The sequence below is a fragment of the Puma concolor genome, chromosome B1 (genome assembly GCF_028749965.1).
Source record: "Puma concolor isolate L17-30 chromosome B1, mPumCon1.1.hap2, whole genome shotgun sequence".
Taxonomy (NCBI): Eukaryota; Metazoa; Chordata; class Mammalia; order Carnivora; family Felidae; genus Puma; species Puma concolor.
Window position 1 is genome coordinate 137,371,867 of NC_141670.1, and position 16,544 is coordinate 137,388,410.

General features: G+C 36.4%; 1 protein-coding gene across 15 annotated transcripts in view; it reads left to right on the plus strand.

The window, feature by feature from the left end:
- The window catches only part of WDFY3 (WD repeat and FYVE domain containing 3), a 277,574-nt gene that overhangs the window by 155,782 nt on the left and 105,248 nt on the right, over positions 1–16,544 (plus strand). For 14 of the 15 annotated variants that reach the window (XM_086704669.1, XM_086704671.1, XM_086704668.1 and 11 more), the window contains 7 exons: positions 11–94; positions 5,354–5,531; positions 6,324–6,538; positions 8,617–8,729; positions 11,024–11,255; positions 12,761–12,861; positions 13,001–13,219. In XM_086704669.1, the coding sequence (XP_086560795.1) occupies positions 11–94; positions 5,354–5,531; positions 6,324–6,538; positions 8,617–8,729; positions 11,024–11,255; positions 12,761–12,861; positions 13,001–13,219 (1,142 nt within the window). The remainder of the gene's footprint in view (positions 1–10; positions 95–5,353; positions 5,532–6,323; positions 6,539–8,616; positions 8,730–11,023; positions 11,256–12,760; positions 12,862–13,000; positions 13,220–16,544) is intronic. The other variant, XM_086704679.1, reaches the window with a different exon arrangement.

The following is a 16,544-nucleotide window of genomic DNA, read 5'->3' on the forward strand; positions in this document are numbered from 1 at the left end:
TTGTCTGTAGTCGTGCAGAACAGATCCCTCCTTGCCTGACAAGTGAGTCTTCTCTCCCCTCTCCTTGGGGTACACCAGCTTTGTCCAGGAAAAGGTACTGATCTTATAATGGAAGTCAATCTTTATTTGTGTGTTTTTTTTCTTCCCTGTGCTTAATTATGTGTAAATGTGGTGATTGTGCTTTGTACAAAAATTTTTTGGCTTTCAGATTTTTTTAGGTTTTAGAATTGTCAACTTCTGAGTATATTTATGAGCACAAAATGTATTAATGCCATGAGGATATGAGGGACGTTTAGAATTTTGTCATTTGACTCTAATATTTAGAGTGAAATATACATTTTGCCTTGAGAGCAGTGTATCTTTTATCAAAATTAATTTAGAAATGAGGACTTAGTGCTTCTTTACGTAGAGTACTTTTTCTTTTTACTTTAAAGGTGCTAGGAAGCATTCTTCAGTTTTTACCATTACTCCAAAATGAACATCACAGCACTGGCAAGGAAATGTGTGTTTTCTCAATCAGGTTCAACCAGTTGAAATGTGATGCTGTTGTAGAGACTTGTCATGGCCAGCCTTTGGAAAAAACGAATAAAAAAACTTACCTAGCTGTTGCTTTCATTGGTTCTGTGTATATCTGTTTCTAAGCTGATCTAGTCTTCCTTGTATATAAAGCTTATGAATATAAAGAACCAGCAGTTGGTTGACAAGAGTACAATTAAGATCCATTTAAGATTCCATTTGCAACCTATATTTAAAATGATCATAGTCTGTGCAGTTGAAACCAATACCCTTCCTTCCCCAGTTTTTCTCATAACCAAGTACAAGTCTTTTGGTCTTGTATTAATATTCTTCCATTGTAGCTTTCTAAAATTGAATACTGAGGTTCAGCTATGTTATTGATTAATTTTATCTCTATTATTCAGGATTTGAAACTCGAATGTTAGTGGAGTTTTTGTATTAAAAGTATTTATTACAGATCCTGTATTTCAATATATTTCAGTAGTAATATTCATCAGATATATGGACTTGTATTTTCCTTTTTCTCTATGTTTGCACTGAAGCTTACAGCTCATTTTCTGACAGTAAATCATAGAAGAGTTCAGAATAGTCTTAAACAAATTTAGTGTTGTTCAGTGTATTTCTATTTTAAAACTATTCCTTTTTTGTCGTTCTAAGAACATTTTTTTTAATGCAAGAAACCATAAAATCAATTTGAGTTGATACAGTATCTTCTGTTGCTAAAATGAAGGCAGTAAAAGGTATTCTTAGTGTTTGAAGATTCACGTGTGCTCACTATCCCACATATTGGATATTAGAAAAATAGTTTTAATTACTAGTTTTCATTCTTAAAAGTCACATTTATGATTCCCTGAAGGGTAAAGGTATAAAAATTGCTGTGTTTAAAAACATTTAACCATTTTTTAGTATTAACCAAAAACTATAAAATACTTTCAATAGAAATTCATAGATTAAAGCAACACATGAAAGGAAATTCATCAGAACTGTTTTATTTAAATGATAATTTGACAAAGGGAAATTTCATTCCATATCATAGAGAGTTATTTAAGGGCTTAGATCAAGAACATTTTGTCATCATTTGCAACACAGCTGCATGTGAGGATGCCATATCTTTGACTTGGGGGAAACCTTCACTGAATCCACAGCCCTGTTTAACTGAATCTTTTCTGTGGGAATGCTAATTAGGCTCTCAGGTTGGCTTTACCCCAAGGAAGTTCCCAATATTGTTCATGCTAATAGTAAGGTCAGTGTTGACATTTTCAGGTTGCCATTCTGGTCAGGTTACATAGATTTTGCTCAGTGATAAGAATCATAAGCTAATAAAACAGTGCTTTTATTTTCACATGCAGATATGGTAACTTTTGAAATTAGAATATCTCTAGAACGTCTCAACAAATTACATCAGCTCATGGCATTTCTTCTTGTGGCAAAATATGTTGTTTCTGTTGGCCAAAGGAGAAACCAACAACGTATTAGTTTTTATGGCTTATTGGAATTTTCAGACACGAAGGAAGTTTGAGTTTGTGATTCTTGTCTGGTATGTAAAATGCTGGAGATTCTTCTCTTTTTTTTAAGAATGGGGGGGGAATGCCTAAGAAACCTTATAGTATTTAGAAAACCAAAACTCATAACATTTTTCATTAGTATTCATTATTCAGAAAGAATAATGGAACAGAATTATAGCTGAACGATATTTAATCACAGTTAGAGGAAGGAGACGAAAACAAAATACAAAATAGAAACCAAGGTTTTCTATAATATATCTGCAGGGGAGAAAAAGGTGGCGAGTACTAGTTATTATTCAAACATGGTATCTGTTACTCAGTGTCTATACACACTTGATGGTAATTAAGGCAAAGCATATTCAGAATTTAAATATTCAAGAATATATTCCCCAAAGAGGTAGGTAAATCTTAAATATATATGAAAATTTAGATTGAAATATTAAGTAGCAATTTTTCTAAGTTTTAAAAGTAATGGCAGCATAAAAATTAACTAAATTTTGAAATGTTGTTTTAGCCTACGTTTGTAAATGAGTAGGTCTCGCTTGAGATTATCCGTTTAATAAACTTACTCTCATGTCTAAATTTTAAAAATGATAATACCTGTGGTGATACCTAAGTGGCTAAATAAGTATTAATATTATATAATGCCTGTTAAAATAGGCCTAATTTTAGTTAATAAATACCATGTTTTAGATTTAGCAGTGTTTACAGTATTTTCCCAGTTTGAGAAGAATGAATGCAATTTTTATATCAGAGTATTGTTATCTTATATAAGATTAAAAGGCATACTACTGTGGGGTGTCTGGATGGCTCAATCAATTGAGCATCCAACTCTTGATGTTGGCTCGGGTCATGCGTGATCTCACGATCTGTGAGATCGAGCCCCATGTTGGAATCTGCACTGACAGCACAGAGTCTGCTTGGGATTCTCTATCTCCCTGTCTCTACTTGTCCCCTGCTTGTGCCCACATACGCGTGCGCTCTCTCTCGCTCGCTCTCTCTCTCTCTCTCTCTCTCCTCTCCCCCACATAAATAAACTTTTTTTTTAAAAGGTACTGGTATAATGGGTATATATTAATTAATAAAGAGTTTGTTTTCTGAAGGCACAAAGCCTCCTTCCTGGGTATATCCATAATTTAAATTCAATCTACATTAAATCTGGCAACTCAGAAATAATTTTGGAAGGACTGTGACTAAAGTATACGACTAGAATTTGGTTTTTCTTCAAATTATGTGTAATGATAAACAGCTTTTATGAAATTTCTTAATAGTTCAGAATTCCTAGTACACTATCATCTTTTTTTCTAGATGGGATCATAATATTTCACAGAATAAAAGAAGCATCATAGGAAGAGGATAGCTATTGGTAATAAACATTTAGAAATCTATCCTAGTAAGTTTAGAAATAAATAACAAAAACGGCAAAAAAAAAAAAAAAAGCAGTTGAAAAAAATGAGTGGGTGGAGGACATGCTGACTTTAAATAAACTAGGAGAGCCCGTGTGTTTTTTTTTATATAAGTAGAGCTGAATACTTTCCTGGAATCTCTGTTAAAAAGAGAATGGTACTTTAAAAAAAAAAAAAAAAAAACCAGCCACGGCAATGCCAGATCTTTGCTACAAAATCACTGACTTAAAGCATCTGTTTCCCAAGCTGCTCTTGTGCCAGAGCGCTGAAACTGCACTGCTCCCAGTGACAGAGCTCAGCAATAGACAAATTATGCTGAAACCAATTCATTGGAACAAAGAGCTCCCATAGGCTGAAGCCACAAGCATCTGTTTTCTAGTGCCAGGATACAAAATGTGCAAAACTCATGAATTGTAGAAGAATAGTATGAAATAGAAAGTGGAGATCATTGATGAGAAGAAATGTGGAATGTTCAGGACATGGCTAGGCTTTCTATCTCATAGAAGCTTGTTATGTAAAAATATGCCTTCTAATTTTTTAAAAATTGTGATGAATATTTTCAGGGGTGAATTAATGCAAAAGAATGTGAGCGTAGTTCCAAATAAGCTAAAGGAAAACTTCCTTGATGCTTAACATATATATTGTCAGGTGGCCAAGATCCTGAGCCATCCCTGACTCAGTTTGACCCAGTTATAGATGTTGTCAGCTCATTTTAAAAAAAAATTTTTTTTTAATATTTATTCATTTTTGAGAGTGAGCGAGACAGAGCATGAGCGGGGGAGGGGCAGAGAGAGAGGGAGACACAGAATCAGAAGCAGGCTTCAGGCTTCGAGCTGTCAGCACAGGGCCCGACGCGGGGCTCGAACTCACGGACTGCGAGATCATGACCTGAGCCAAAGTCGGATGCTCAACCGACTGGACAACCCAGGCGCCCTCTTTTTTTTTAATAAGACATTTTATTTCTTAACGTGACCATCTGTGGGTAATTTTTTTTTTAATGTTTAATTTTGAGAGTGTGTAAGCAGGGGAAGAGCAGAGAAAGAAACACACACACACACACACACACACAAAATCTGAAGCAGGCTTCTGGCTCCAAGCTGTCAGCACAGAGCCCAGTGTGGGGCTCGAACCCATGAACTGCAAAATCAAGACCTGAGCTTTCAAGTCGGATGCTTAACCGACGGAGCCACTCAGGCGCCCCAGATCTTGTTAGTTCCTGCTTATGTTGCCCACAGTTTAGGGAAACGTTACAAACACATAGGTAATTTCAAAAGAAAATCTTAGTGAGGGATTTGACTTCATTCAATTTATACCCTCATCATATTTTATCAGAACTTTTACCTTTCCTAGAGTTTGAATCACTGTGATTTCACCTATTTGTTGTATCTTCTGATACAGGTGTCATTCTTCTTTGTGTGTGTGTGTGTGTGTGTGTGTGTGTGTGTTATTGAGACGTGATTGACATAGAGCACTGTTATAAGTTAAGGTATACAACATAATGACTAGCCTCACCCCATGTTGTAAAATGATTACCACAGTAAGTTTAGTTAACATCCATCATCTCAAATAAATACAAGGAAAAAAACTTCCGTGTGATGAGAGCTTTGAGGATTTACTCTCTTAGCACTTTCAAATCTATCAGAGAGGAGTGTTAACTTTGGTCATCATGTGCCCTTCTTTAATGAAACAATCCCAGTGACAAGTGGTAAAGACATAGTCTAGAAGAATCGATGGTTAAATTGTATGTAACTCTAAGAATTGATAATATATTGCTTTTTCATATCCCAACCTTAAAGTGTTTTGTAACCCAGTCTTGAATTACAAAGGTTTTTGTTTATCAGTGGATAAAGTTAACAAAAGATGAAGAAATGGAAAAGAGAATGTATTTGAATTTAATGCTAAATTACCCTTCTTTCTTTTTTACAGGCATGCATATCATTCTGTTTCAACTCCCCCTGTTTACCCTCCTAAAAATGTCGCTGACCTGAAACTACATGTGGCAACTACATCTTTCCAGAGTTCTGATGCTGTCATCATTCATCCTGGAGCCATGCTTGCTATGCTGGACCTCCTGGCCTCTGTTGGGTCAGTGACACAGCCAGAAGTAAGTGTGGATATGTTAGCTCCTTTCCATCTTAACGAATGAGTAAAAGGATGTGAATATGACTGTGTAAGCAAGGGACTGGGTCCAAGAAAGAGTGATAAGGAACGGTTCCATATCACATACTAAAGTCGGAGAGGAAAAAATAGGATTGTTCAACTTGAGTCTTAACTTTCTTGTGAGGTAGGTATATATGTTTTAGAATACAGTTCATTTGGTACAAATGTAGCCAAGATGGTTACTTCTAGTGCTAAAATAATTGTTTCTCCTTCTAAGTCCTGCTTATCAGTGGAAACTGTTAATGAATCATACAGAAAGAAAAAACAACTGTAGATACCATTTTGAGGCTATTTATGTTTTGACTTGTAGCACTCAAGAGTTTGGGTGAATGGGAGCTTCAGTGACTAATTATGCTAAAATGTTGTATGGCCTCTAAGGCTTAAAGTGTCACAAAAGCCACTAAGGCTTTCCTTTACACTGGTTGTTTACTCATGAAGTAAAAGACCTCACATTCACTACTTCTATAAAAATTTAAATACTATTAGATAGTCTTTCAGTACAAAAGACTTGGAGGAGAGAGGAGTCCAGCTGGGTATGCTTCTGGTGAAATGAGGATAGGAAACGTTTGCCTAGTCTTGTTTGAATTGCTAGATCACTCTGCATCAGCTTCTTAATTCATCTGAAGGGAATTTGAAATGTGTAGAGACCTCCTATTACAAGTTGTGCTTCATGTGGAGAGAACTGTCACCTTTCTTCCTAAGAATGCCCTGGTGGCATGGATTTCTCTCACTTCAGCATGCTCTGGACCTTCAACTTGCTGTGGCAAATATCTTACAAGCCCTGGTGCACACAGAGAGAAACCAGCAGGTCATGTGTGAAGCTGGCCTTCACGCCCGATTGCTGCAGCGGTGCAGTGCCGCCCTGGCAGACGAGGACCACTCACTGCACCCGCCCCTCCAGCGGATGTTTGAACGACTAGCTTCTCAGGCTCTGGAGCCCATGGTGCTGAGGTCAGTGTGTCCTCTTTCTCGCCGTTGAACAAGCCACAGGTAGTAACCGCAGTTCCTAGAGTCTTGGTATTCAAGAGTTCTTGCTATGATACACATGTATCCAAGTGTCAGTGGGCAAAACCAAAACAATAAAAATGGGCAAAGTGCTCAAAATATTGGTCTTAGGTAAGCCCAGTTATTAGAAAACAGAGGGTGCTTATTTCTTCCACTCAAATGTAGCAAACTCTCCTTTAAAAATAAAGTCATGTCTTTATGACTTACATCTACTTTGTTTTTGAGAACTTTTTATGTGTAAGAAGTCTCTTAAGAGGGGCGCCTGGGTGGCTCGGTCAGTTAAGCCTCCCACTTCGGCTCAGATCTCATGGTCTGTGAGTTCAAGCCCAGTATTGACAGCTCAGAACCTGGAGCCTGCTTCAGAATCTGTGTCTCCGTCTCTCTCTGCCCCTCCCCGCTCATGCTCTTTGTGTCTCAAAAAAAAAAAAAAAAAAAAAAAAAAAAAACATTGAAAAAAAATTAAAAGCTTCTCTTAAATACTTTTTGAACTTTTTAATTTTAAATTACTTACAGATTTAGAGAGGTTCTGTGTTCCAAGTTTCTTCGGTGTTTACATCTCCTACAACCATAATACATGAAAACTAAGAAACTGACATTGCTACAACGTATCCTTGTATGCTGTGGGTCTTATTATTTATCACATGTTTATATGCCCACTACACAACCAAGGCATCACAAACATCTCTATAGTGGTACTCCTTTATTATCATATCCACTCCCCTAACCCCCACCATTCTTAACCCCTGTAAACTGCCAGTCTGTTCTCCATCTCGGTAAGTTTGTCACTTTGAGAATGTTATGTAAATGAAATCATTTGGTACATGAACTTTTGAGATTGACTGTTTTCACTTACCATAATGCCTTAGAAATGCATCCAGATTGTTACGTTTCAGTAGTCTTTTGATTGCTGAGTTGTATTCTGTGGTATAGATACACCTTAACAGAGTTTAACCATTCAAGAGATACATATGTTTAAATCTTTTTACTGAAAGAGAAGCAGTACTGTGTGTTTTAGGGATAAAACACCTTAAAAAAATATTTTCGAAACTACCTTGCCAAAAAGATTTAAAGTGTAAGTTATCTTTTCCTTATTTACAAAAAAAACAAACTCCTGTATCTTGTCACTTTCAGATATAAGCAGCTCTTTACAATTTTTTTCTGCTGTTAAAGTAGTCCTTTTTTATAAAGCTTTTAAGGACTTTCCTAAAAATGGTTGGACTTTATTTGTAGTTTATGTTTTTTAACTGGCTCCAATCTAACAGTGGATTAAGAAAAAACCATTTACTAACCAGTATTGTATCAAGATAAATGAGACTGTTCCTACTCACTTTATCCATCATCTTATGGATGACCTAAAGTATTACAAAGAGCATGGAGATTTCCCCCTGATTATTTTTGGTAATCTGCTTTAAAAATAGAGTGAATGAAACAGAAAGATCTTATCTCATACTTAATACTAATATTTTATTAAATAACTTATACTGCCTAGTTAGTGGATATGCTCAGTTTTCACAGTGAATGAATTTTCAGAATCAAATGTCACGTGAAGATACAGATACCTGCGTTATTGATGAGCCATGAGCTGTAAGGTTATAAAGTCATTGTATTATACTCTACATGAAAAACTGGCAAAGGGTACCTGACCTAATTTTTTTCTGCTATAAGGAGTTGAAATTTCAGAGAAATACCTTTTTCCCACTTACACAGGATGCTATAAATGACTGGATACGAAGGACTCCTATTTGTGTAATTCCTAGACAATTTGTTACGTTTCTGCATATCACATTTTAGGAGAACAGGTTCCCCAAATTTCATATTTTAGCCCTTTACAATATTCTATTCTCTTTTCAGTGGTAGGTAATTCACATGTAAAAACATGTATTATTTTATAATAATTGTTTGGGTTGGCTTTATATTTTTAACTAGTCTGTTATACTTCATCAAATCCCATATTTTGTGTTTGGTTTGTGAATTACGTAATGTTCTCAATCAAGGAATAACTGCTTTCTTTCTCTCTTCTTTAGGGAGTTTTTACGTTTGGCAAGTCCATTAAATTGTGGTGCCTGGGACAAAAAACTGCTAAAACAATATAGGGTCCACAAACCAAGTTCACTGAGTTATGAGCCAGAGATGAGAAGTAAGTTGACCTTTGAAGCTGCCTTTTTTGGTTATTTTGTAGATGAAAATCATGTAGGGAATAAATACTACCTCAACAAGTTTTACTGTGGAAAAAAAAAAAAAGGAAAGGAAAGGGATTGTTATTTAAATGAGGAAACATAAAATCTGGTTGTCTGAAGAAGGGGCAGCTGGGGGTGAACAAGGAATCACGATGTAAGCAGGGTCCAGAGGAGATGAGAATGACTAGCAGAGTAACACTTGGCCTGGACGAGATAGTACCTCTTTCTCAGAGGATTCATAATGTCTTTGCCTCTTTCAAGTAGCCTTTGCCGCCTGAACTAGAGCGGTCGCTAGATTCCTAACAGGCCACGGGTTTGCAGGACAGCTCCTGCAGGAGGATATGGAGGATAGGATGTCAAAAATACTGTTAAAAGGCGTTGAAGAGAGAGATATATCAAGGAGTATAGGTTGAGTAGGGAAGTGTGAGACCAGGTGGCCAGTGACAGGCTGGGAGAAAAGGGATCGATCACTGGACTGGAGAATAACAAGTAGGCCAAAAAAGCAAATGTAGTGAGAGAAAAGGAGTGAACTGGAGGGCGCGGGGGGCGGGGGAGACAGTGGCAATAAAAACTGGAGGAGTGGAACAGAGAAAAGGACCATGCCTAACCTGTGGCTCTGGAGTGAAGTGGAGGTGAAAGGTGATCCTAGAAGGAGAAGTGGGGTGTTAGATGGGTCTCTCCTGTGGACCTTGACATCTGGCACACTGGCAATAGCCAGCGCAGAGAAGACGGGCTGAAATGCCAGCAGCAGCAGATGGCACTTGGGTAGACAGGTATGTGGTAGCACTGCTGAGGAGGTGCCCCCGAGGGGAGTTTGCACCTTGGGCTGTTGGGAGGCTGCTGGCGGCCAGAGTGCAGGCACCGCCTGCCTACCAGTCTGGCGGGGACCGTGGCAGTGAACAGATGCCCAGCAGATTCCACCCCAGGCACGGGAGAATTCTGTACCCTGCACCACCTTTCCTCCCGAAGCGAATTCTGTGGTTTTGTTGGGTTTTTTTCCCTTTGCGATTCATTCTGTATAATCGTTAGCCATACTGATTGGCGTTTGTTTGGATGGATTGAAGTAACCACTACTAGCGAAGCAGGAAAGCATAAAACTTAGGAAAGTAGAACAGCTGCCCTGAAAGGATGTAGTGATCACGTGGGTCATCCCCGAGTTCTTTCAGGTGAGAATGCCAAAGATTAAGCACCCACCAACTGTTATTTCAGTCTTAACTTTTTACCCCCTGCCACTTATCATCCGTGATTAGTGAATGCTGTGTTTTGGAAGCTAAGATGTTCTGAGTTCCAGCGTCGTCTTATTGGCAAACAAAGTATTTCAGTTTTACATTATCTATCACTATACCTCCCCTAGATGTGTATACACTTTTTTGTTACTGTCGTTTTTGTACTTAACACAGTTTGAATTGAATTGTGATTTCCTTCACAAAGCATAGAAACAAAAATAGTTCCTTTCTCTAAGAGAATATTGAAATACATCTAGAGTTGCCTGAATGCTTAGCACAGTTAAAGCACTAGCACAGTTCAGAGAGAAAACAGTTACATTTGTGTGGTTTGTCTTGAGAGAGAATATTTTCTCCATTCATTACATTTGTAATATCTTCCTAAAAAACAGACCAGTTTGTTTAAAATTTCTCTCTTTATTCTTCAAACTGTCACCATCTGCATGCATATAGGATTTTTTTAATTCAACTAATTTTGTGTTTATATATTTGATTGTAATGGTTTTAAGGGAAGAATGAAAAGTAGGGAGAAAATGGGAGAGAAACAAGTTTTTGCTATTTATTTCTGATTTTTTTTTAAATAAAGATGACCCATCTCTTTCCATAGTAATCCTTCTTGAATATTGTGCTTTCTTGTGAAAGAGAAATAATAATTTGTGAAATAAAAGTATAATCTAATCTGGTTTTTAAAAACATGATCTGTAATTTATAAGTGAATTACATTGTAACAGTAGTTTGGATAGTGGTTACTGGAAATTTTTATTCTTATTTGTACTCTGTAGTTTTCCACAACATATCCTGCAATGTGTTTATGCCTTTAGTAATAAGTAGAAAAGGAAACACATTCTATTTAAGTTGAAAAATGAGCATAAAATACATTAAAACTGGATATTAGCTTTGATGTGTAAGAATAAAATTATTACATATACTGAAACTAAAGAGTGGTATTTAAAAATAAGTCAACCTTGTAAAGCAATTATTTTAAAAATCTACATGGTATTTTTTCCCAAGAGATTTTCTTTGACTTACAGGTAGCATGATCACATCTATGGAAGGCCTGGGTTCTGATAATGTTTTCAGCTTACATGAAGATAACCATTACCGGATAAGCAAGAGCCTGGTAAAATCTGCAGAAGGAAGTACTGTACCCCTAACTAGGGTGAAGTGTCTGGTCTCCATGACAACCCCACATGACATCAGACTTCATGGGTCATCAGTTACTCCAGCTTTTGTTGAATTTGACACATCCCTTGAAGGGTTTGGGTAAGGAATTTGCAGGGTAGCCAAGCCTTATTGTATTATTTTATGCCTCCTACTTGCCTTTGACAAATCGATCCTTGGTTTTAAAAATACTTAGTTAAAATATGCTATATATTTTGTATTCCCAAATGATTGGGTTCTTTGAGCATGTTATTTTAAGGTTTTTAGATTTAATTATTTTCATTTATTTTTTTTATTTAAAAATGTTTTTTTAATGTTTATTTTTGAGAAAGAGGGAGACAGAGCGAGTAGGAGAGGGGCAGAGAGAAAGAGGTACAGAATCCAAAGAAGGCTCCAGGCTCTGAGCTTGTCAGCACAGCCCGACACGGGGCTCAAACCCACGAAAGGCAAGATCATGACCTGAGCTGAAGTCAGATGTTTAACCGACTAAACCACTCAAGCGCCCCTAGATTTAATTATTTTGAATTATTATATTGAATAAGTTGATATGTTAAAGGAGTCAGTAATCTAAGATCCATGGTACAATTTTTTTTTTTTGTAAACTTTTTTTTGTTGTTGTTTGGTAAATAAGGTTTTATTTTAACATAGCCACAGTCAATTATGTAAGTATTGTGTGTGGCAGCTTTCGTGCTAGAATGGCAGAGTTGAATAGTCATGACAAACTCTCTGGTCTGCAAAGCATAAAATGTTTATGGTCCGGCCCTCCCAGAAAATGTTCGTCAACCTTTGATTTAGAACAATAGGTCACATGCAAATTAAAATTATATTAGAAGCTCTTTGGGTTTAATCATCATCCTTTTCCATAAATTACCTAGTTTAGTACCTTAAACATCGTAAATAGTCAATGACTGTTACATCAAATGAGTAATTTCAAGTGGCAGAAAATGCTATAGTAGCAGAAGCAACAATAAAGAATCTATGGAGAATCTAGAAGAACTTATAAAATCCATGAGCTTCAAAACAGACACAAATGCTAATATTGATAGATCTATGTCTATACTAGTTGTCTGTGGGATTCATATACACCAATCTAAAATTATATGTAAACTATACGTAAAACTATATATAATTTGTGTTTTAAGAACACAAATTTTATATTTGTTATTATTGAATTTGTTATTGAATAATATTGTTATTATTGAATGGTGGATTAAAACCTATTTTGGAATAGTCAGAACTAATCAGAACAGAAGAGGATGACTCACTGGAAAAGGGCACAAGGGAATTTTTCTGCAGTGATGAAATGGTTCCAGGTGTCTTGAACATGCTTGTACATTGGTACATTTTACCATATACGACCTATACTTTGATTTTTTTTTTAATTTAAAATAAAAGTGATGCCATTGGAGATTTTGTAAAGTATATCTTTCAGCACTCGTACGTATTTAAAATGAGGGAAGGACTTTATTAGGCATGCAGATTTATTCCATGATCTCTTCGCTCAAGTTACCCTGAAATGATGACAGTTTATTTCACTATGGTAAGCGCATAGTGATAAGAGAAGAAAATGGTTGATCTCTAATATGTACATTGTCTTTTCTTAATAGCTGCTTGTTCCTGCCCAGTTTGGCCCCCCATAATGCCCCCACAAACAATGCTGTCACAACAGGTCTTACCGATGGGGCCGTGGTCAGCGGCATTGGTTCCGGTAAGTATTACTTACTTTGCTCCTGAGATTCGTTGTTTTTTAGTAGGCTCTATTTTCTTTAGAGTTTATTGCCTTCTCTTTAAAATGTACGTACGAATCAACACACTCTTTCGTTGTTATTTTTCTCTTTTTATTTTAGGTGAAAGATTCTTCCCTCCTCCATCTGGCTTAAGCTACTCTAGCTGGTTTTGTATTGAACATTTTAGTTCTCCTCCAAATAACCACCCTGTCAGACTTCTTACTATTGTGCGCCGAGCAAATTCTTCTGAGCAGCATTACGTGTGCCTTGCCGTCGTTCTGTCAGCAAAAGACCGATCTCTGATTGTCTCCACCAAAGAGGAACTACTCCAAAACTATGGTCAGTATCTGTTTCTTTTTGCTTCCTGTAAACATTAAAAATATTAAACATCATTATAATACTCATCTTTAATGTCCAGCTAGTAATTCTTTTCCAGTTTAAACTATTATAGAACAGGTTATATGAAATGTTGAATATTGTTTACCAGTGAATTTTAAGGCACTTTTCAAAGAGACTTAGAAAGAAAACAATGGATATAGTTCCTAAAATAAAGAGTCATCTCTACTTGCCAAGAAATCGCAGCTTTCACTAGGAAAGCAGATTGCTTGTTTGATATATTTTAGTAAGGATTTTCATTGACCATGAATTCTGCTTAACTAATGAATATTCATCGAGCACCTGCCTACCATATGTGCCACTCTGTGCTAGACACAATAACATTTTAATTACTTTATCCATCACTTACCTTCAAGACTTAATACGTACCATTTAATAATCCTAATTCTCTCCGACATGCCATAATGTTACATTGCTATCCAACAGAACTTCAAACTCAAGACATTTGTGAATATCTTTCTAAATGATTTAAACAACATAAAATATAACTTTCAGTTTACTGAATGTTCTTTGCTCTGAATATAAGCATTTGTAATATAAGTATACCTCTTTTTTTTATCATCTACTAAATTTACCTTTTAATTAACTGAATAATACCACATACTGCTTCACATATTGGTATTCAAAAATTTGAATGTTAGCTTAATTAGATGGTAAGGCCTTTTTTCTTAATATTCTTCATGACTAGCACAGAGGCAGGCATCAATACAATGTCACTGCTTTAAAATTCTTACAAGGACACTTTATTTGATCCTGTTGATGTTTTTCCTCCTAATTTAAACTCTCTTCAGTCTTGCAGATACCCACTCTTTTGACCTCCTTTTTATACTTTTCCTTCAACACTTTTCTTTTCCATCTTCCACTTCAAATTAGTATTCTCCAAGGTTTCATCTTTAGTCTTTGTACTCATCCTGCTGTCTTGAGAGAGAAAAAAAAAATCTATGTCTGTTAAATTTAGGTCTTTTTAATCCCAGCAGTTCCAGAATTAATTTTTGTTTGTTTGTGTCCCAGGATTTCTCATTTTTTGTTTCATTTTTTATTTTTTTTAAGTGTATTTATTAGAGAGAGAGAGATGTGAGTGGGGAGGAGCAGAGAGCGAGGGAGAGAGAGAGAATCACAAGCAGGCTCTGTGCTGCCAGTGTAGAGCCCAACACAGGGATCAAACTCATGAAACTGAGAGATCATGACCTGAGTCAATACCAAGAGTTGGATGCTTAACCTACTGAGCCATTCAGGTGTCCGTCTCCTCATATTTTAACTGCAAGTTAGACATTCATATGAATACAGCTCATATGGAATGTTTCTTCTTTATAAAACCTGCATCTCTTTCTGTTTTCCTGCTTGCTAAATGACACTCCCCACTACCAGTTTAGCCCAGCTAAAAATCTCAATATCACCCCTTCCGCTAAGTCTTACTACATGTGCTTCCTTCATATTTTTTTTAATGTTTATTTACTTATATTGAGAGAGAGAGAGAGAGAGAGAGAGAGAGAGAGGAAGAGAGAGAATCCCAAGAAGGCTCCACTTTGTCTGCAGAGCCTGACACAGGGCTCAGACCCACAAACCATGAGATAATGACCTGAGCCAAGATCAAGAGTGGGATGCTCAACCAACTGAGCTACCCTGGCACCCCTTCCTTCATATTTCTTGAATCTCCCCTTCCTCTTATGCCCACTGTCATGGATCTTACTTAATTTTTTTTTTAGTTTTTTAAATGTTTGTTTATTTTTGAGAGAGAGAGGGAGCAGGGGCAGGGGAGGGGCAGAGAGAGAGAGGGAGACACAGAATCCAAAGCAGGCTGGCTCCAGGCTCTGAGCTGTCAGCACAGAGCCCGAGGCAGGGCTCAAACCCGAGAGTCATTTGATCGTGACTTGAGCCGAAGTTAGACACTTAACCGACTGAGCCACCCAGGTGCCCCATCTTACTTAATTTTTTTATCAGTTATCTGGACTTCCAAGATTTTAATTCTTTATATTTGTCTTTGGTTACCCTACTAGAACTGTGGTAAATTATATTACACAATGTAATTTATTACCTTAGTAATCTAGGCAGCCCTGCCACCTAAAACATGTAAAATATTCTGTAAAAGTATGAGTGAATGAACAAATGAACAAACGAACAAGAAAAAAGAGGAAAATATGAGAAAGGGAAATGATGAGAAAATAATAAGTAAAGTGAATAATAATGGGGAATTTGGAAAAAGAATAGAATTTAATGGAAAAGTTAAGGAATGGGTCTAGGGATATTTCCTTAAACTAGGAGAATGTTTTCTAACTCTATATCATTTTCATGAAATGTCATTTGCAAGACTACTATAGTCCATATATCACTAGAAATTACAGGAATAGATACATTAGCTTTAGATGATGTTACTACTACAAGGATCCATCCTCTGAACAGCTGTAGCCCATTAAGCCTAGATAATTAAGAGTTGTCAGAAACCAGTTGGCTCACCAAGATCTCCTGACATACCACTGAATGCTGGATGTGGCTTAGACTAAGCCTGATCCCGAATGTGAAACTCAGAAAATTTTTGTGAGTAAAATCTTCTACAATTCTGGAGAAGATTCAGTCTATTAACAGGAAGGGAAAGGGAAGAGTTCTTGGTTTCACCCATGCCTTTTATCTTTTCTTTCACATCCTTTGGTCTATACAGTAGACCTTTCAAAGCTGTTTGACCCCGCTTTTCATTTAGGTTGTTCAATTCTGTTCCTGTATCAGATCACCTATCGATTAGATTCTGCTTTTCTTAATTCATCAATAGATGTATATTCTGAATTGTCATTTTAAAATGTAATCTTGGCCTGTCAGTATATGCAGATATTTTAAGATTCTAAAAATTAGTATTTTATTTGTAATTCTTTCTTCGTATAATTTAAAGTTTTATCTTTTAGTGTATTTCCTTGTATGTACTTATCCTGAAAAACGGTGAATCTGCTGTATGTTACATGGTTACAGATTAGCTCTTTTTAAAGCTTTTCTTGGGGAGGGTGGAGCAGTGAGTTTTTAACATCTGTATATACACTGTTGTCTCATCACTTCTTGAATGCTTAAAAATTAAATTAATTTTTAATTAGCTTAACATTAAGATTGAATTAATATTGACCCATTATTTCCTGGTAAGATCAGGCAACATACTGGGTAGCAGAGAGAAACCAGATTGGAGTCAGGAAGTGATTGCAGAATTTTAGGAAATAATCAGAGTTGTCTGGTGAAGCAGGAAACTTGGATCAAAAAATACCTTTCCATGCAGCCACTGTGGAAAACA